The sequence below is a fragment of the Apodemus sylvaticus genome, chromosome 2 (genome assembly GCF_947179515.1).
Source record: "Apodemus sylvaticus chromosome 2, mApoSyl1.1, whole genome shotgun sequence".
NCBI classification, from domain to species: Eukaryota; Metazoa; Chordata; class Mammalia; order Rodentia; family Muridae; genus Apodemus; species Apodemus sylvaticus.
Genome location: NC_067473.1, coordinates 24,347,050 through 24,368,213, shown reverse-complemented (window position 1 = coordinate 24,368,213; position 21,164 = coordinate 24,347,050). Strand labels below are relative to the sequence as shown.

Genomic DNA, 21,164 nt, shown 5'->3' with positions numbered 1-21,164 from the left:
AGTTTCCTTACAACCATTCTATGAGAAAGTGTTGTCCATTCTTTAAGATAAGGAACCTGAAGAAGATGTTGGTGGATGAGATGTGGTCAAGCTCTCAAAAGACATCACAGTATCGTTTAACCCATGAAAACGAAAGATCACATTGGTCCCCGTGATTGCTATTTCTCCTTACTCTCTTTTTATTATTCTAGTTTGTGCCCTTCGTAGATTAACAACCTCTTTTTTAACATTCTATTCATCCTATATGCTAAACTTTGAATAATAACCACCTAATCTGTATTCCTCATCCACACTAACTGTAAGATATGATACTTTAAAGACCCAACAGTAAAGCTTTCTGTAGTGGGGTCTGCTTTGGGTGTCCTCTCCAGAGTCCTGTCTGGTGAGGCTGCAGCTGGGCTCCTAACTCTGAAGCATCATGCTCTCTTTAAACTTCTCTCCACTAGTGTTCTCTTACACGCCAGACACTTCCCAACACCAGACAGACCTAGCCCACTGCTCAGGTTGGCTCAGAAACTCTTCTGGCCTCTGCCTCATTAAAGTAAGAGTCCCTTGGGCCTCAGTCTCTGTGTGCTTCTGTCTAACAGTGCCTAGCGCGATGTCTTACACATTGTACGTGCTTCATAATTTTCTTAAATAAATAGTAGCTGGTCATTGTAGTTTACAATATATTAAACACTTTAGAATATAATATTCTACTTAATATGTTATATATAGCATATTATTATAATTATAACATTATAATTTATTACCTAGTTAAATGTCCCCCTTTTGAGGCAGTTTCCTTTGTGTAGACATAGGAACAAAGACTCGCAAACATGCAAATGGCCTACCTTAGTTTCTATGACTAGTAAGCACAAATTCATAACCCAGACTCTTAGCTCTGAATCCAGTTCATTTTCTGTACATCAGTAGAGGCTGATGGAGGAAGGAAGGTGAGATGCCTCAGCTGTGCTCCTCCTACCAAGGAGAAGTGTGCTTCCCAGACGGACCGCTTGCCCGCACAGGCCTGTCCATCCCGGGATCGGATGCTTGTGAATGGAAATAGAATTGTCATGGTGGCCGTGGGCCATCCGTTCCTGGCTGTCCACCACAGCGTCTGCGCAGAAGGCAGGCAGTTGTGCCCCTTACCCATGGGTACCAACTTCTGTTACACATTACCTCATTTAGGAGGGAAGTACAAAATAACGGGGGGAGTGGGGGAGAGACTCTCAAAAGAAGGAATGGAGAAGGAGAACAGGAAAAGGCACAACTGTTGAAGAGTATGGGGTTATTTCATTTGGGATATGTGCAGAAATGAGGAATAGGCCCAGCAGACTGTCCAGTTTTTAAAGAAAGCTTCCCAGAATGATGTGTATAAATCCAGGATCATTTGGGTCACTAGCCAGCAACCCGAGGACTTCAGCTTCGTACCTTCTCGTTTCTACAGTGCTGGGGTTTATATCCTGCTCTGAAGAAGTTATGATTTACATTGCACGCTTGTAGTTTCGTTTCCTGATGACTTTCTACAGTGGGTTAATAATAGCCATTGTGATGAGGTAATGGTTTCTTCCTCCAGACTGTCCATTTATGTCATTGCTTTGTCCCCTGAACACCAGTGCCATTTTGAGTTTTGCTGAAAATGAGTGTCTTCTCATTTCTATGTAGTTGAGGCAGAATCTTTAGTCTCAGCATTTTCGCTGCCTCTAGGAAAAATAATAATAATGTGGACTTCTTACACTGCCATTTGGGGAATTAAATTAATACTGAACAAACAAACAAATAAACAGCCACATAGGCTATGCTTTTATCCACTTGACTGACGCAGTGGAGAGCACGCACTTCTGAGGCCTTTGTTTTTCTGTGAGGGGCTGTGATGTGGCTTGCCACCTTGCTCGTCTGTGTCATTTCTCTTGTGCCCAGTGACAGGCACAAAGTAAAGAGGAAGCCGGTGGGGCACAGCCCAACTGTGTTCTTCTTTGGAACAGAGCTCATGTGTGACGCTTTGGTTAATTGCCCGCTTTAAACTCACCATTCATAGAACTGAGTGTTTTAAAGACTCTACCTTAAGCTGGCTCTCGCTTCCGAAGAGCGTTTTGCTCTTTGTGGGTTTTGAGGGCAACATTCTCTTGTGAACCCATGCGAGAAGTCGGTCTTATCCGTGCGTGACTGTGCGTGACTGTGTCCCTGAAGGTTGTCATGACCATTAGAAAATGATCAGAGAACACAACAGGAGCAGGGGCCTGTCGAGCTTTGAGTTGAGCCAAAAGCGTAAGCTCGATGTAGTTGCCCTTCACAGGAGTTCCCAGAGTGCAGAAAGCAGTGGGCACAACCCCCCCAAGGGGTGAGTGAACCCACCCTGCTCCCCGAACAGGACCTTAGCATGGCTGTGCTGTTCTCTGTCTAGTCCTGTATTTGACAGTATTGCACCATTTGGTGGAAGAATCGAGATTTTCACGGTGCTAGGAGTAGATTCAGCACACCCACCTGAGTAATGTGTCCAAAAGAATTGAAAAAGAAGGCTGCAAAGATAATTGCACACCCACGTTCCAAGCAGCCTGTTTCCACAGAAGCCAACGCCCAGAGGTGGTCTGTGTTCATCGTGGATGAACGGGTGGGAATTTATATGTTAAATACTATACAGCCTGGAAAAAGATGAACCAATACATTGCATAGTGGGCCATTCCGAAATGATACATGGTGATTACATGCGTGAGGTTTCCAGAGGAAAGGTAATTGCGGAAGGTGGAGGGTGGGGTGGGGGGGGGGAGGGTTGTTGTGGTGGAGTCTACAGAGTTTCAAGTTTGGAAGGTGAAATGGTTATACAGATTGGCTCCCAGGTGATGTGAATGGCTTAGTACTAAGCTTCAAGTCAAAATGGTACAAGGTAGTAAATCAGCGCTGTCCTATACTACAACTAAGAACGTGTGTATCAATATTAGTAATAAGAAAAAAATGATTCTGGGACTACTGGCCCTCACTCTATAAGTTGTCTGCTCTCTGACTTAACCATAGCCTAGCTCAGATAGCCTCTGCACACCTCCAGTACCCATAATGCCCTCCTTCATTCAATCTGCTTCTACCAGGTTAGCAGGACAAACCCTGCTTTACGTGTGACATTTTAAACTGCAGACTCTAGACACTCTTTGGGAATCAGATATTACGAATATGTAGGGGTTGGGGCCTTATTGGAAGGGCCAGTTCTTCCTGTGAAATCCAAACTGGCCTCAAGCTCCGGATCCTGAGTATTCAGATTACAGGTAGCTGCTAAGGCACCCAGCTCTGAAGAAACTGTAATAACATCTTTGCAAAAAGCATGGTTTGTGTATTATAAGGAGAGAAATAAGTGGTCCACGCTGTTTTGTGTCTTATTTTTAATTTTTGAATGAGTAAACATTTGCACCTTTTTAGGAATAAACTTTGAGAACATGAACAAATAGCTCAATTATATATATACACATATATATATTATGTAACATATACATTCATTCATTTTACTAGTCATTTTCATATTAAAGTTGCCATTTATGAGACTTGTCAGATGGTCTACATTGACTATTTCAGTATCATTCAAAAATTAGCCTGTGACTCTGTAGATGGAAAGTAGGCCCCTGTCATAAAGCTTTTAACCATTATAAGACTCGGGTCAATTTTGGTTTGCTTATTTTTTATTTAAAGCAGTAAGCAGATTCAAGCTCTAGAGGCCCTGAGAGCAACATTAGGCAGTCTTGGAGATTCCTGGGATTGAGGCTGAGGTCTGGGTCTCCGAGGGAGCAGTGGAGGGCTGACCTCCCTCAAGCCACTGTCACCCAGAGCCAGACTCTATTTGCCCTAGAATCCTGTGGCAATGTGCTTCCTGTCACATGGCTTAGGAAGAGAGAGTGGGGCCCCCACGTGACGGCTCAGCAGGAGACTAACTAGATGGTCAGGCTGTTGTAGGGGGAACATCTGAAGGTGTGCTTTCCTTGAAGAGTCAAGTTGGGAGTGCCCCTGGGTTCGTAGATCTCTGGTCTCATTGCCCTGTCTCAGTTGGGCTAGTGTGGGGTATGTGGATCAGTTGGGCTACTGTGGGGTATGTGGGTCAGTTGGGCTGCTGTGGGGTATGTGGGTCAATTGGGCTACTGAGGGGTAAGTGGGTCAATTGGGCTACTGTGGGGTATGTGGGTCAATTGGGCTACTCTCGGGTATGTGGGTCAATTGGGCTACTGTGAGGTATGTGGGACGGAACTTCTATAGGACAAATTATATTAAAATCTTGAGCTGCTTGACAGTATGGCTTATAACACTAATGTGAGATTAAAGCACAAAGATAAGCCTTTGAATTCTTTATTTAAAAAAAACACTTCTTGTGACTGGAGCAGATTCTTGAATGATACTGGAGTTGTCATTACTGTCCTGTGGAGTTGGAACTGTGTCTTAATTTGGTGCCCAAGTTTGGCATGTCCTCCTGCCCTCCAGACAGGGTTTCTCTGTGTGGCCCTGACTATCCTGGAAATCACTCTGTAGGCCAGGCTGACCTCAAACTCAGAGACCTGCCTGCCTCTGCCTCTCTCTCTGCTGGGATTAAAGGCGTGCACCCCCATGCCCAGCTCTGAGTGGTAAATTCTTACACAGAATAACCATCCCCAGGTGTCATTAGGATGGACTGACTGAAAGAGGTGACATGGATGCATACTACTTAATCGATATTAGGTGCGGATTTTAGCAAGTCACCTTAGCCTTTGAATCAGTGATTCTCAGCCTTCCTAAAGCCGCGACCCTTTTGTTGAGATAATCTTCTTGCACACTTGTGTAAAGCTTGCCTTTGTATTACTCAAATGTTGATTTCTGTGCCAGCGGAATGCTTAACACTGTCCAGACTTGGTACTGTTTTTTATTAAACATCACCTGTCTTGGTGTTTCATAAACATTCTTCTCCATCACTTTGTGATTGGTTGAATAAAGGGCTGAGGGCCTATACCCGAGGCAAGAGAAGAAAGGTGGGGCATCCAGGCAAAGATAGATACTCTGGGAAGGAATCAGGTGCTAGAGATTTGCCGGCTAGACACAGAGTAAGGAAGAGGCATCAGGACTGAAGCAGAGGGAACAGGCCACATGGCAGAACATAGGTTAGAATGAGCTAGTTAATGAAGTTATATGTGCTAGTTGGGGACAAGCCTAGCTAAGCATTCATAAATAAATATAAGTCTCTCTGTCATTTTTGAAGCTGGTGGGTCTAGGCAGTCTGGCGATACAGTTTTTTATATTGTAGTGACGCCCAACCATAAAATTATTTTCCTTCCTACTTCATAATCAAAATTGTGCTTCTGTTATAAGTTGTAATGTGTTTTCTATGCTCTATGGTCTTTCCATCTTCAAAGAAGTTGCAGTCCACAGGTTGAGAACCATTGCTTTAAACAAAGAGCTTCACCTCTTCTGTAGGTGCCAAAATGACACCAAAGAAAACTAAGTAATATATTTACGACATACCTAAGGAAAGAAGACTACATAACCATTAAAAATTACATTGTATAAAAGTAGTAAGCATCCAACAACATCTTCCAATAGTTTTTCTTCGTGCATGTGTGCATCTGCGTGTGCACATGTGTGTGTGAAGTCTAGGGACACATTTTTGGAGTCACTTTTCTTCTTCCACGGTGGGTTCCAGAAGTTGAACTGACGCCATCAGGCTTGTACAGCAAGGACTTCTTCTACCCAGTGACCTTTTTGTCCAATCCAATAAATTGCAGTTTAACACAAAATAACATATACATATTAACTATTATTTAAATACATTTTTATTTCTGTAAATATAATGTGTGTTGTGTCAGAAAGGAAACAGAAATATCCACCAAGATTATTTGGCAGTGACATTTTCTCTGTTCTCAGTAGTTAAATTATAACTAGGTTTCCTTCCTCAGCTGCATACAGTTCTTCTTTAAACTTAAGGTTGTTTATATTTACGAGTTTTATATAATGGGCTATATTAAAACACAAAGGCAATGCATACTTTTTTTTTTTTACTCTTTATACATTCACGTGGACTTTGTTAATGAGTTAGTCCAAGTTTTAGTTTTTCTGCTGTAAATTGTCTGCTTACGTTGTTTGAACAGTACAACATGAACCAATCAGATTCTCTCCCTGTGCTACGTCAGGAGAAGGATGCTGAGTGGACAGGAAGTTCGGACGGTGAACCAGCGTTACTAGAAGTTAGTCATGCTTTTTTAAAAACCCAGTGCTTACAAGCTGTGTGCATGTGTTCTCAATAAAGATGGATTTGCCTCTGCAAAAGACAACTCGGCTTGGCATCCTGTGCTAACCGGGTTTTCACACTGCTGTTGACTGATGTTCGTTCCCAAGTATTGCAAGGACACCCCTCACCAGAGCAGGCCCATGCCACGATACCCACCCACATTTGGAAGCTTAGGAGGTAGCTCCTGCCAGCCTAGAACGCTCATGAGGGGACCTCGGAAACCATGTCCACACACTCCTGAATCATTGCCCGGGCCCTCTTCACGCCGTGCGGACACTGACCTTACAGTGTTGGCTGTGTGCTCCTTTAGTTGTTTGTGACTCTGGCCCTCCCAGGAAACAGGAGGCAAACTGCCATTCCCCTCCGAATAATCCCCATCTGCTAAATGCTTACTGTGTGCCTGAGACTGTCCTTAAATGTTGCATTATGCTGCTTGATTGGAAGCTCTTAATAGGAAAAGCAAATGCTGTTTTCTCCACGTGACAGGTGGAAAAAGCTAAGGATTTGATTTAAAGAAGACAGAATTCTAAACTCTAGAAAATGACACCCCCCCCCCCACCAGTGTTGTTCTCAGTAAACTGATTTAGCCATTCTCTTAGTTATTTTTCTGCTACCCTAATCAAATATTGCACTGAAGCAACTCAGTCGGAGAGAGGTTAATGTGGGCTCACAGTTTAGAATAGCCTGTCACAGGAAGGCAGGCACAGTGGCGGTGGCAGGTCACAGCTATAGCAGCTAAAGTATGAGACAGCCAAGACCTTTCTTCCGGCTTAAGGCAGCTAACGAGCCCTACTTCCCAAAGCTCCACAGCTGCAGCAGATGTGGCCTATTGGGGGAACCTCTGGTTCAAACACACAGACCTATGAGGAATATTTCATATTCAAACCCTAGCGCGCCATTCCTGGCTCTCATAGGCTCATGCTAACTTCCTAATTAAGACAAACTTTATTCAGTCTAGTTTCAAGAATCCCCAGTGGTAATAAGTGAAACACTGTTGAAAAACCCAAAGTCTCCTGAGATTCAGGACCGACTCTTAGCTGTGAGCCCCTATAGAGTCGGAAAGCCGGAAAAGAGGTTACATTCTTACAACTTTAGGAATGTGGAGTAGACACTCCTTTTGATTGCAAAGAAGAACAGGATGATAGCAAGGAAAACGTGATGTGATGGAAACTCCTTCCTGGCATCTCCAATAATGTGTAGGCTCCCTCCCTGCCACAGCTGCACACATCAGCTTCTTCCTAGATCTTCTTTCTAACTACCCTCTCCCTGCTACACATTGAATTTTTTGTTTGTTTGTTTGTTTTGTCTTGTTTTCTGGAACCTGGGGTGAGCATCCTTTACTTTGTAACTGCTACATTGTACTTGCCTGGCCACAGCAGGGTGATAAGTTCTGACACCAGCTTGAGACTGGGTGTAGCCAGCTACAAGTGTGGCTGCAATGGCGTCCCAGCACCGGCACAGCAAACCAGGGGCAATGTTTCCCTGTGCAGCCCTTGGAAATAGGCGATCTGTGTGGCGCTATTCTTTGTTCAGGATTATTGTTTTTAAATCTGGGGTTCACATTTCAGATGCCAGATTTTGAAATGAGCTTCCAGTTTTCTACTCTGACCTCTTCTTATGAGTGGGATCCCAGCCTTGCTTGCTGTCTTCATGGAGAGTGCGGCTTCTCTTTCTTGGCACCCATTAATCTCGTTTACAGCTGTAATTGCTGTCCATCCCTGTCCGCGACTCTAAGGCACTCTGTGCTCTCAAGTTGCAGATTTTTTTCTTTCTTTTTATTTTTGCATTACCTTGTTCCACTTTTTGGTTTTGAAACCCTACTACAAAGCTGTCTAAATGCGATGAGCAGTGACCACGCCACGCCCGGCTCGCTTCTGCCTAACGATCTCATTAGGTTTAAATGGAGTCTCACTCAGGCATTAGGGGTACAGCAGAACTCCTCCCTCATATTTATTTATCTTGTCAGTTATCTGCAGTCCAATTCCTGCTCGAGTTCTCGTTGCATCTGAAAGCTCGCAATTGCTGTCTGCTGTCCACTTTGCCCCTCTGGCCTTGTACACTCTCACTGGAATGTTCCTGTTAGTTCTGCTTACAGCATCCTCGGACTCTCCATGTAGACCACGTCTAACTTTTTGTGAGCCACAGGGCTGGGTTTATCACAGCAACAGTCTCTCTTCCCATACCAGGTTTATATTAGTAACTGTTAGCTTGCAGTGACGGGGTATCTGTCTGGAAGCAGCTTGAGGGAGGGGAGCTTTATTTTGGCTCATAGCTCGGGCGCTCACCATCTATCATGGGAAGGAAACAGCTCAAGTACAGGGTAGAGAAGGCCGGAGAAACTGTCATAGTGAACCACCGAGTCAGGGGCTCTAAGTAGCTCGCCTTGCTTTCCGTATTTCTTTAATTAATAAAAGGCTGTGGTCAGAGATTTAAATTGTTTTGTATTTTGTTTTGGTTTTATACTCCTCACTAAATCAAGGCCCTGGTGTTGTGACCTTGAACCAGTACCTAGCTTACTTCAGAATGTTAGTGTCTTGACCGTTGAAAATAGGGCAACTTATCTCAGTGTTGCGGTTTAGGCTAAATAAGTTGCTAAACAGAAAACTTTAAGGAAAGCGACACTTTGGTAATAAGCACTATAAAAATAACCATTTTGAAAATACCTAAATTATTTTATTTGCCTTATACTGATGGTTGAAATTACTTAATGAATAAAAGCATGTGAAGTAAAATTCAGTCCCACCAGCACTTGTTCGAGGTTGACTCCTCCGGAACATCTGCACCTGGGGAAGCTATTCTTACGCTGTCCTTTCCTAATCACATACTCACTGGGAGTTAGTCGGTGTCCTGGGGGAGCCTGACGAGCGGGGAGACTGGTGTTGTTCCCGGCGGCTGCTGGGGATTCTGTGGCTCTGTGCACACTGCTTTGGGCATCTGCTGACTGTTGTGTGTTTGTTGTTTCCCTCAGGATATGATGTTCCAGCTTCTCCGAGGTCTGGACTTCCTTCATTCCCACAGAGTAGTGCATCGCGACCTGAAACCGCAGAACATCCTGGTGACCAGCAGTGGACAAATAAAGCTGGCTGACTTTGGCCTTGCCCGCATCTACAGTTTTCAGATGGCCCTTACCTCAGTGGTAAGTGAGATCGCCGTCCTGTCCTTAAACGTAGTTTTCCTGTTTTAATTGACAAACCTCCCCCTTCATGCTCCTCCAGCTGTTTCTGCCCACACTTAGTCTGTATGCTGAATGTCTGTATGCATTTTTTTTTTTAATAATAGCTGTGGCTCAGAAGAAAGCAAGGGCTCTGCTTACTACGACTTCGGATGCATTACGGTTGGGAACCGATCGCAGAAATAGCCCGTTGGCACCTTAGCCACTAGGGAGGAGGCAGTTACACGTTTCCAAATGCGTTTTGCTATAACCTGTGTTTTTTTTTAAGTTGCATACATAATGTAGAAGGTACAGCTCGGGTCAGGGGAGGGCAGGCAGAAGGAGAGCCACCTGTGTTCAGCGGTGTGACTTGAGCAATAGCCACACCACCTGCCCAGGAGGGATAACACACTCCTCTCTAGCTGTGATGCTTCAGGTACTAGAGAAATTAATTAACTTGACAGTGAACCTGAATGACCTGAATGAGTAACAACTTCCCAGCCCGATGAAAGCATCATGGGCCAGAGTAGAGAGGACCCGAGGCCCTGTTTTGGCAGAGAAAACTTAAGCCCTCCTGTTCTTTGTCTCATTCAGATCCAGGTCTATAATAGGCCTTACCATTAATTAACTCCAGCTTCTCTTTATAGCTCATCTGGTAGACATCTACAGAATCTAAGAAGAGCACCCTGGTAGTCAGAATTAATAATAATCCTTTTCTTATAACCTGCGCTACATGTAGTAAATTTGTGAGTAGCTAGAAGTGATCACACTTCACTGTTACTAGTGGACAGGATACAGGAGATCAAAACAGCGGTAGGAAAGCTGTCCTCAGACATAGCGAGTCTCCTAAGTTTTACTTAGGAGGAAAAAAAAAATCTAATTTCAGCCTCAAAGAGGCTCTGAAACCAGACCCTGGCCCAGACAGGGGCGTTGTTGGGAAATGTGAGGTGGTGCCGTCAGCCATTGTAGTGAGGGAGTGAGCTGACTGCTTCCGTTCTTGACACGTGGCTCCAAGAAGGCTGACATGCTACAAAGAAAATCAACAGAAACAGCTTCCCCAGGGTCCTGCAGTGTCAGCCGCGAAGGTGAAGTCCGAGAGTGGAGACAATGGAGACTTGGTCAGGAAGAACATTCAACTTGCAAAACTTACTTCTGCCTCCTCCTCTTTCCTCTCCGTGCCAAGCTCAGAAATCCCAGTGCCTCCAAACGGAGGATTCCCGGCACTGGATCCTTAACCACTGCATCAGATTGCTCTGAAGCATTCTCTGAAATGCGCTGTGCTCTTGAAAGATTAAGTCTTTGCTAGGTGTTTGCCAGTGCCTCAGAAGTCAAGGCCCAAGTGGATATTGAAAGAACAGACCTCAGCTTCGGGTGGAGTGAATGAAGCAAGACTTTTACATAACCACACCAGAAAGGACTTGAGTCTGTGTGTTTCCCCAGTGGGAAGGGTGAGGTAGGCTTTGCGCTTCCCTAGGAAGTTACTGTGCCTGCTTTAGGGGGCCCTGGGGAGAAGCTTGAATAGGCTTTGTGAGTAAGAGGGTCTTCAGGGAGCAGATGAGGGAGCTGCTCCTTGGGCATATTAATGGTGGGGGAGAGGATGAGTCATCTCTATCCCCCTAAATTGACCATAATAACTATAAATAAAAACAGGAAACCCAGTTGAGTCTTAATTTTTTTTCCCTTGTTAAATTTGAAGAATGGTAACCCAGCTGGTGAGTAACATGTCAACACCCCCTTCCTGCTGAAAGCTGGCATGATTAAACAGGAAAATACAGGCTTAGGGTTTCATATCCAAAGAAATGGGCAATGGCAAACATATCTATTACCACTTGATGTCTAGTTTGTATTGTCTATTTTATATTTCCCACAGTAGCACAATAAAGGGAAAGACTTCATTCCAAAGAATGATGCTTGGAAATTTAACGGTAATATTAATAGGTATGTTTTCTTTAGGCTACTGCATTTTAAACATTTCCCACTGTTAGCATTTTTTTTTCTCCTCACAGGAAGAATCCACCTGATAAGAATCATGCTTTGATTTTTTTTTTTTTACGTGCATGTATAAAAACAGAACCACTGTCTTTCAGGCTGAACTGATAAGTTATTTTTAATATTCCTTTAATAGGCTGCACTCCACCGCCTAGAAATACCTATTTTACAGTAGGTTATGTCACACAAGGAAGTGGAAAGCCACTTAATTTGCAGACTGGCAAGAGATTTGCAAGTTAACTGACCTGAGACCACCATCTTAACTGCTGTGGAAAAATGTGAATATTGCTCATTCCCAAGGCTTGGTTCATAGGCCCTTTCCTGCAAACCCCTTCAGAACCTGCCGGTTCTTTCCTGCGTGTCACTGGCCTAATGTCTTAAAAAGAAGAAGATTGATTGTGAAAGAGTCTCTCTCTCTCTCTCTCTCTCTCTCTCTCTCTCTGTGTGTGTGTGTGTGTGTGTGTGTGTGTGTGTGTGTGTAAATGTGTGTCAACTTGTGCAGGGTGCATGAACGTGTGTGCATGAGGAGGCCAGAAGAGGCAGTCAAGTCCATTCCCTCAGAGTGAGAGTTATTTGTGGGATGCCTGGTTTGTTACGTGGGGACAGTCCTCATAATTGCACAGCAATTGCTATTAACCTCCAAGCCACCGCTGTTCCAGCCCCTGGAGAAACAGCTTTCATAACATTTTTTATCTTGTTGGTAGTTATTTGGGGCTTTTATTTGTAAAGCAGTGGTGAGTCATTTGAAGTGAGATACTCCGTCTTGTTCCACCTGGATGTTCTCCTGGGCATTTAAGAAATACTTTTTAATGAATAAGTTAAGAAACACCAACATGTAGACACATGCTTTTGAGTCATTAGAAAAATCAGGAAAGGATTGCTTATACACTTAATGGTTTCGGTATTCCACATAACTCCTCGCTGGTATTAAAGTCAAACCTTCAAATGCTCAAGCTCATTCTGTATCATGGTGTTGACTGAGTCCTTGGCTGGAATCTGAGCAAAAATATGAAAGTTACAGGCCATAGTTTTAAGGCTGTTCTTAAGAGACATAAAAAGTACAAAAATATAATAAGGCGATTTTTTAATGGCACTAATAAGATTCTGAAGATTTAGTACTGCCAGTCTGACCCTACTCAAATTGCTTACACTGCCTCAAGCCAGGGTGATAGGTGTGTGTGTGTGTATGTGTGTGTGCCCCCACATGCACATGTGTGTTGTGCTTGTGTGTGCATGCATGTGTGTGTATTCCTGTCTCTGTGTTGTTAGCATTTGGTAAACACTGAAGAAACTATTCATTTTCAGACAGAGACTTTTATATGCTTAAGAAAGGAAAGGAAATGGAGTTCTGGCTTTCAGTCAACAATTTCTAGTCACCTCCGCTGTGCCAGGCTTTCTCTGTCCACGAACCATAGAGGTGACGCTGAAGTAAGGCAGACAGGGTCTCTGCTCTCAGGGCTTTCAAGCAGAGTTGGGAAATAGACCTGAACATCACAGGCACAGGGAGGAATGTACCTTTAGAAACGGGAAAATACAACTGAGGAAGAATTTCCAGTTCTGTAGAGTCACGTGACCCACAGATCTACCCAGGCTGAGCTAGTGAAGCCCACAGCTGGTCACCTGTGCCAGGATGTGGGATGTTTGCAAGGGTCACAGCATCGTCCTTCCAGAACCTGTCTGCACTCAGGTCTACTGGATGTGTGTGCATCGAATAATCTGCACTTGTTTTCTGTGTGTGTGCTTGGAATAAACTCCTTGCATGACACCCAGTTGGCACGCTCAAGTGGCCGTGAAGTAGGACCAGAAGTTGGAGAACAATGTCATCTTTTACACGAGAAAACAAATTCTTTATGTTTGTTTCCTCTCCGTGCATGTTGTGTTTACTATGGAGACCTGGCAGGGTTAGAGCCTCAGCCTCGGCAGCTGAGGAGCTCCCACAGGAGCCTACAGAGGCTGCCAGTGCATACTGAATGAATCAAACCCTGAGCGTTACATGAGTGTCATGGAAAAACCCCAAAGTCCTGTCGCCTCAGCACCTCAGCGAAAGTTCAGGACACACCTCTGAAGCAGGAAAGGCTCCTGGAACACCCTCCGGTCTCGACATCTCGCCATGACACAAGCAGGACTATTTTGTTCATACTCGGCAGTTGCCAGTACATATTTCATAGCTAACAATGGGGTGTTTGTGAGGGTTTCGTTTTCACTTTGACCAGGGAGGGAAGTGGAGCACAATGGGGGCAGTGCAGAGCTGGGAACAGGACACGGTTTTTTTCTTTAGGATTCCCAGGGCTGCGTACGTGGAAAATGCCAGGGCCAAAACAAACAGGAGAACTCGTCCAGATCTCTCTGCTGCTCCTTCTCAGTGGTAATAAAACACGGCTGAGTCGCCGTCTGATAGTCTGACCCTGCTCACAGTGGCGGCAGCCGTCAATGACCACTGTATGAGTTTCTCCCGTCTGCAAAAGAGAATGAATTCTGCACTGTACGGGAAAGGTCCGTAGGCCAGTGCGCATATGTGTGCACCAGCCCCACTGAGGAGGTGAACCCATGACAGTTCTCCTTGTCCACAAAAGATAGGCGTGCATTTGCCACCTGAGGCCAGCTCCTTCATAAGTGGTGACCATTGTGAATTAGTTATAGACAAAAATAGACTGCCCCTGCATGGGGAATATTTTACTCGAGAGAAAGGATTGGCTTTCTTTCAAGTCCTCTGAACAAGTTTGACTAGCATATCCCATCTAGGAATGGTGTCCATAGAGACTGCTGGTCTCCTGACTTTTCATATCTATCTTGTCATAAACGTTGTATATGGCGTCACTAGGTCTCAGAAGCCTGAGATCAGACTGAAATGTTAAAGTTGCAGAGACCAGGTGCTTTAACAAAGCTTTGTAAGCGATGGTTCCCCGGGGCTCCAGAAGTGGACAGAATATCCCTGTCTCTTACCCTTAACATTCCTATGGGAATGTTCAGTGCTGTGTAAGGAAACGATCGGAAACTCTATGGAATAAGACAGCTTCCTCTTCGTAAGCTTGCCTGACCCAAGGTGTTACGTCCATACCCAGACTGTGAAGCATGGTCCTTGGAATGGAATGTAAAACCAATGTTTCTGTAACTAGGATTTTTATGTCCTCTTTAATTCTTCGGCTGTGTGAACCTCTTCTGGTTTGCCGCAGTCACAATTGCCCTGTAAGGCAGGGGGAGATAGCCATATCTTCATTTTTCTCTGCACTCAAATAATCTCATAGTATGTGAGTATAGTGTCTCAAGATATGCTAAATAAAAATTTCTAATATTTGGCTTAACCATTCCTAGTCATTCAGTTCACGGTTTACACAGGGTGAGTAAATCCATAGACCTGATTCACCAGTATGTAAGTAATGGATCCCAGCTTGGGGCTTGTTCGTACATTTGTATACAGGGTGGCCCCTACCTACCTGCTTTTCTCTCTTCATCGCCAGCGGGACATATCAGTTTATGCGACTAATTATCTAATACCACTAAAATGTTTCATTGTCCTTTTGTCCTTTGAGCTTCCTTCCCAACTCCCTATTTTCATGATAAATTGGTGGGTACATTTCCAACCCTTCTCCCTACACAGGCTGCTGCATCATGGACCCGGTGGTGAACACCTACACACCAATTTCATCAAAGCATCTCACTCCACTTTGTCCCTTCTGATAATAACGTGTGCCTCTTGAGCCCCAGCAGAGGAACGCTTCTATTGCGAATGTCTGTCTGGGTATCTGTTAGCCTTTGATTTTGTCCTTCCTCACTCATGATCACAAACCCACCACCCTAATATGCTGAGTCTTTATGTAAAGATTAAGATTTCTCAAGGCCTCCCCAGTGGAACCGTGATGTCTCAAGAAAAGGTTGATGATACCTCCTTTATCGTAGGTCACTTGGCTTGGTCCATGACGGTACCTAAGAGGGTTGGAGGAACTGTTTCTCTCTGTCTCTACATGTCTCTCCAAAAATTAAGGCCCATTTTCCAAATGATGATGCTGTAATGCTGGATTTTTAGCTGACCTCTGAGCCGACCACTATTTTCTCAAGGCTGTTTCTCAGTGACATCCTGGGCTGAGCCCACCCTCTCATTTACCCCAGGTTTCAGCTCTCTGTTCTTTAGGGTTTGACATGCATGATGGGCGAGTGGTACTGTCGGGCCTGCCATCTGCAGGGTGCCGATGGTTGATGGTTTTTAAATCTCTCGGAACCATGAAGGTGAGACTTTACAGTTGGCTGTGGAGGAATAGCCTGCCTTCTCGTCTTGGGGAAAGGAAAGAAGGGGAAAGTGTAGGCGAATTTACTTTAGTACTGCTCGTGTGTTTATTCCAAAGGCTTGGCAGAGTCTAAAAGTGGGGCTGTAAATTTAACAGCTCAACCATTAAAAAAATCCCAAAATAAGGAATTAGAAGCTCTACGGCCTCTAGGCGGCATGAAATTCCAGATTTATCTTCTGCTGTTTGATTTTTTTTTTCATTTTTAAAACTTGTTTTTCTTTTTCTCTCTCCCCCCCCCCCCCACTTAATTGCATCGTAAAGGTTACCCGTGCTCTGCAGTGTGAGGAAATGTTTTTCGAGTACTTGGTGGAACTCGACTTCAGTTGGTCGAGTTCATGGTGGCATTAAATCCTGTCTGCACCTTGTGAAGGCTGGGTGATTTCAGGGAGGTAGGGCCTGCACATGGTATCTGTTCTTGTGGGAAAATATGCCTCAGTGGCTTACTGGCACTGGGTCTGGAATGTGGCATTTAAAAGTACCTTTTTGCAGTGGGAAAGAATCCTGTCAAGAATAAACAGTCTGACCTTGTTAAATGGGCCAAAGTCTGTCTGTAATCTAGTTCCAGAAAACTAGCTTTTACTAGTTTAGAAAAAGCAGATCGGGGGCGGGTGTAGGGGGAGACACAACTGGAACCTTTGTAAAGGAAAGACAAAGTTACTATCAAGAATGTAAAGGGGATTTCTAAACTGATGGTCCTCACTTGCACTCCCAAAACTGTCTTTACCTGGCTGCAAACTCCCCAACTACTGAAGAGTGGGTGGAAGATCGGACCTCTGCTGGCCAGAAAAGCAGGTTTTCTTTTTCCTGGAAAGACAGGGCTGGCTTACAGAAGGGAAACCCGTGGGAGCGGACGCGCAGTGTGGACCATTGTGGGGAAACAGCAAACTCCAATTGCCAGTGGCTCTGAAGTGCCCACAAGTCTGTGCCCCCTGAGTTCTCCCCAAACACGTCCACGCACCCTGTGATCTGCCCATCCCAGCACTGTGCCATCTGTGTCCCCAAGCCATTAGACACACACCCCACCTCCCGCAGATTGCTGTCCCCTCCTTGGCCTAGTGAACTGGTCTTGGAGACTGATCCCCACCTGTCTGAAGTCCGCCTGACTCGGGACCACTGGGTGTGGCCCCCGTGCCTTTGATTTTGCTGTAAGGTAGCTCGCCCTCCAGGAATGCATGCCATCTGTTTGGCCCTTGTCGCCCTATTCGTTAGTGTTGTGAAATAGATTGCAGCGCTCAGCGTGGTGCACGGGCCCATGGCAGTTGCGCGGGATGAAGCAGAACGCCTGTGATGAAATAGGTTCATGTGAAGAGCGGATGGAAGAGGCTGAGGTTTGGAAAGACGTTCCTGCTCGCCCTCGCTTCCCTGAAAGGCACCCCACGCCTCTCGCCTGTAGCATCAGGATCCCAGCTTGCTGTGTCGACTCTTGTTGCTAAAATCTAGTGTTTAGATTTAAGCTGTGTCACAGAAAATTTCAGTTTTCTTGATTACCCTGATACGTGTCTGGTTGGATTGTCACGGGCCATACTTAGATCACAGGGAAACTACTTATAATCACTTCTGTCACAAAATGAAAAATTAGTATCGTTTTAAGTCGGGAGACATTTTAATGGCGTTAGAGCCGAGACCTAATCTTACCTTGTGTTCTAATGTAAATACAAACTTTAAAAATTGTAAGGCTGTGGTCGGACATCAGTGGGAGGAGAGGCCCTTGGTCCTGCGAAGGCTCGATGTCCCAATGTAGGGGAATGCCAGGACAGGGAAGCAGTGAGAGTGGGTGGGTTGGTGAGCAGGGGGAGGGGCGAGGGGAGGGGGGTTTTCAGAGGGAAAACGTGGAAAGTGGATAACATATGAAATGTGAATAAAGAAAATATCTAATAAAAAATTGTGAGGCGCGACACAAACACACACTCAGACCAGTCCTAAAGATGGAACCCAAATTTCACATGCTTGGCAAGTATTCTACCCAGCACACCCCCCCCCAAACACAGAACTTAAAGTTAAGTATTTTACCAGTAGGCTTCAATTTAAGAGCTAGACAGATGGTTCAGCAGTTTGAGGAGCACTAGCTACTCTTTTGGAGGATGGGGGTTCAATTCCCAGCACCCACATCTGAACCCACAACTGAAACATATTTTCTTGAGCCTCTGTGATTATAAATTACATGGCGCATATGTCAAGTCAGGACAGTTTGTATGTTCAGGGCTCAAACAGGTCCTCGGGCTTGGTGGCACGTGCTGTACGGCACTGAGCCAGCTCCTACTTTAGAACTCTCGCATTCTTTTAATCAATATTTTTAACGTGCGTCCTTTTTTAGTTGGTAGCATTCTCTTGAGACTTCAGTGTAACAGACAGGTCATTGTCGGTGTGATGAGCGGACTTTCAGACCTGTTTCTGTCAGCACAGCTCGGTGGGGTTGGGGCTCGAGGAGCGTTGATGATATGCATACAGGCCACTTGGTTGAAGATATGCACGCAGGCCACTTGGTTGATGATATGCATACAGGCCACTTGGTTGAAGATATGCATACAGGCCACTTGGTTGATGATACGCATACAGGCCCACTTGGTTGATGATATGCATGCAGGCCACTTGGTTGAAGATATGCATACAGGCCACTTGGTTGATGATACGCATACAGGCCCACTTGGTTGATGATATGCATGCAGGCCACTTGGTTGAAGATATGCATACAGGCCACTTGGTTGATGATATGCATACAGGCCACTTGGCTGACGATATGCATACAGGCCACTTGGTTGATGATATGCATACAGGCCACTTGGTTGATGATATGCATACAGGCCACTTGGCTGACGATATGCATACAGGCCACTTGGTTGAAGATATGCATACAGGCCACTTGGTTGATGATATGCATACAGGCCACTTGGTTGATGATATGCATACAGGCCACTTGGCTGACAATATGCATACAGGCCACTTGGTTGATGATATGCATACAGGCCACTTGGTTGATGATATGCATACAGGCCACTTGGTTGATGATATGCACGCAGGCCACTTGGTTGACAATATGCATACAGGCCACTTGGTTGATGATGTGCACGCAGGCCACTTGGTTGATGATATGCATACAGGCCCACTTGGTTGATGATATGCACGCAGGCCACTTGGTTGACAATATGCACACAGGCCACTTGGTTGATGATATGCACGCAGGCCACTTGGTTGATGATATGCACGCAGGCCACTTGGTTGATGATATGCACACAGGCCACTTGGTTGAAGATATGCATGCAGGCCACTTGGTTGATGATATGCATGCAGGCCACTTGGTTGATGATATGCATACAGGCCACTTGGTTGACGATATGCATACAGGCCACTTGGCTGACAATATGCATACAGGCCACTTGGTTGATGATATGCATACAGGCCACTTGGTTGATGATATGCATACAGGCCACTTGGTTGAAGATATGCACGCAGGCCACTTGGTTGAAGATATGCATGCAGGCCACTTGGTTGATGATATGCATGCAGGCCACTTGGTTGATGATATGCATACAGGCCACTTGGTTGACGATATGCATACAGGCCACTTGGCTGACAATATGCATACAGGCCACTTGGTTGATGATATGCATACAGGCCACTTGGTTGATGATATGCATACAGGCCACTTGGTTGATGATATGCACGCAGGCCACTTGGTTGACGATATGCATACAGGCCACTTGGTTGATGATATGCACGCAGGCCACTTGGTTGACAATATGCACACAGGCCACTTGGTTGATGATATGCACACAGGCCACTTGGTTGATGATATGCACGCAGGCCACTTGGTTGAAGATATGCACGCAGGCCACTTGGTTGAAGATATGCATGCAGGCCACTTGGTTGATGATATGCATACAGGCCACTTGGTTGATGATATGCATACAGGCCACTTGGTTGACGATATGCACGCAGGCCACTTGGTTGATGATATGCATGCAGGCCACTTGGTTGATGATATGCACACAGGCCACTTGGTTGATGATATGCATGCAGGCCACTTGGTTGCCCCTCAGCATCTCTTACTTTCCTTTTTGCATTAGATTTATCTGAGCCATTTTTCCACACCTCGCATCCAGTCTACTTGTTCTTTATCTTCCCTTCACCGTGCAAATGTTTGTAACACTGCTACCTAGTCTCTTGGGATGAGCATTTGAAAGTGCATTTTCTCCCTCCCCTCCCCTCCTCTCCCCCTCCCCACCTTCCCCTCTCCTTCCCTTCCCCTCCCCCTCCCCACCCTTCCTTCCTCTCTCTTCCCCCTTCTCTCCCCCTTCCCTCCTCTCCCTTCCCCTCTTCCCCTCCCCTCCCCTTCTCCCCTCCCCCTCCCCTTTCTCTCCCCTCCCGTCTTCCTCTCCCCTCCTTTCTCCCTTTCCCCTCTCCTCCCCCTCCCCCTCCTCTCCCCTTCTTCCTCTCCCCCTCTCCCTTTCTTCCCCTCCCCCTCTCTCCCTCTCCCCCTTCCCATCTCCTGGTCATCTCCCCCCCTCGCCCTCTCTCCCTCCCCTCTCCACCTATTCCTCTCCTCCTCCTCCTCCTCCTCCCTTCCCCTTCCCCCTTCCCCCTCTCCCTTCCCCCTCCTTTCCCCTTCTCCCTCTCCTCTCCCCTCCCCCTCCCCTTCTCCCTCTCCCTCTTTCTGTTGCAGCAAACTTCTTTGAACTTGTTCTCTGGCCTCAGTATTTTGGTGAAGCCATAAACCTAGCATTACCAAGATTGGATAAAGCTGGAGCCCATTTGAGAACTGAGTGTTCTCCCGGCGGATTGCACTTCGAGCCCCTCCTCTCCCTTAACCGACTGCCTGTGAGCTCTGTTTCCGGATCTTCCAGGTGTCTCTGGGCACCTCCTTCGTGCAGCCATTTTGTGTCTGCCCCACTCAGATCACATCCAAAATGTTCTGACAGCGGTGGGTCTCGTATCTACAGCCTCGGCTGGCAATTGTCTGCAGTGGCATCCACATCGTCTGTCTTGCCCGCGATCCCCTCTGCTCCTCCTGAGCCTCCGCGCTCATTCCCACTCACCCCCTCAGATCCCTGCATCATTCAGATGCCTGGCAGCGGAAGCACATGTGTCACTGGCTCGCCAGCTCACTGGCTGGCCACTCTGGCTGGCCAATCCCCATGCACGCTCCCTTCTTGGACCCCATTACTGGTGATCACCAAACCTGAGATGCTCAGATCTTTTAAGATAGTGTTTGCATGACCATATGTATGATTACAGGTACAGAGTAACAGATAAAATGTTTCCTAATTAGGGGCATTAACTTCTCCATATAGCAAAAGAAGTCTGGAGGCAGGTAATTCTACAGCTGGAGTAACTGGGTCAGTGGCATCATCTTGGATATTATAATCAAATGCTGAAGAAAACCAAGCCTTCTTTATCAAGCTCAGTGTATTGGTTATGTCTTCCCTTATAGCCTCCCAGTGACTGCGGAATTTCAGTCATGGCATCTCCATACTACAGCGCTCTAAGCAGGATCTGAAACGGTGGAGGGTTAAGTGGATATCACTACCTTTGT

At 45.8% G+C, this 21,164-nt stretch overlaps 1 protein-coding gene across 4 annotated transcripts in view; it reads left to right on the top strand.

The window, feature by feature from the left end:
- Cdk6 (cyclin dependent kinase 6) overlaps positions 1 to 21,164 on the top strand; it is a 190,761-nt gene that overhangs the window by 81,922 nt on the left and 87,675 nt on the right. For all 4 annotated transcript variants that reach the window (XM_052173193.1, XM_052173195.1, XM_052173194.1 and 1 more), the window contains one exon: positions 9,180 to 9,347. In XM_052173193.1, coding sequence (XP_052029153.1) covers positions 9,180 to 9,347 — 168 coding nt within the window. The remainder of the gene's footprint in view (positions 1 to 9,179; positions 9,348 to 21,164) is intronic.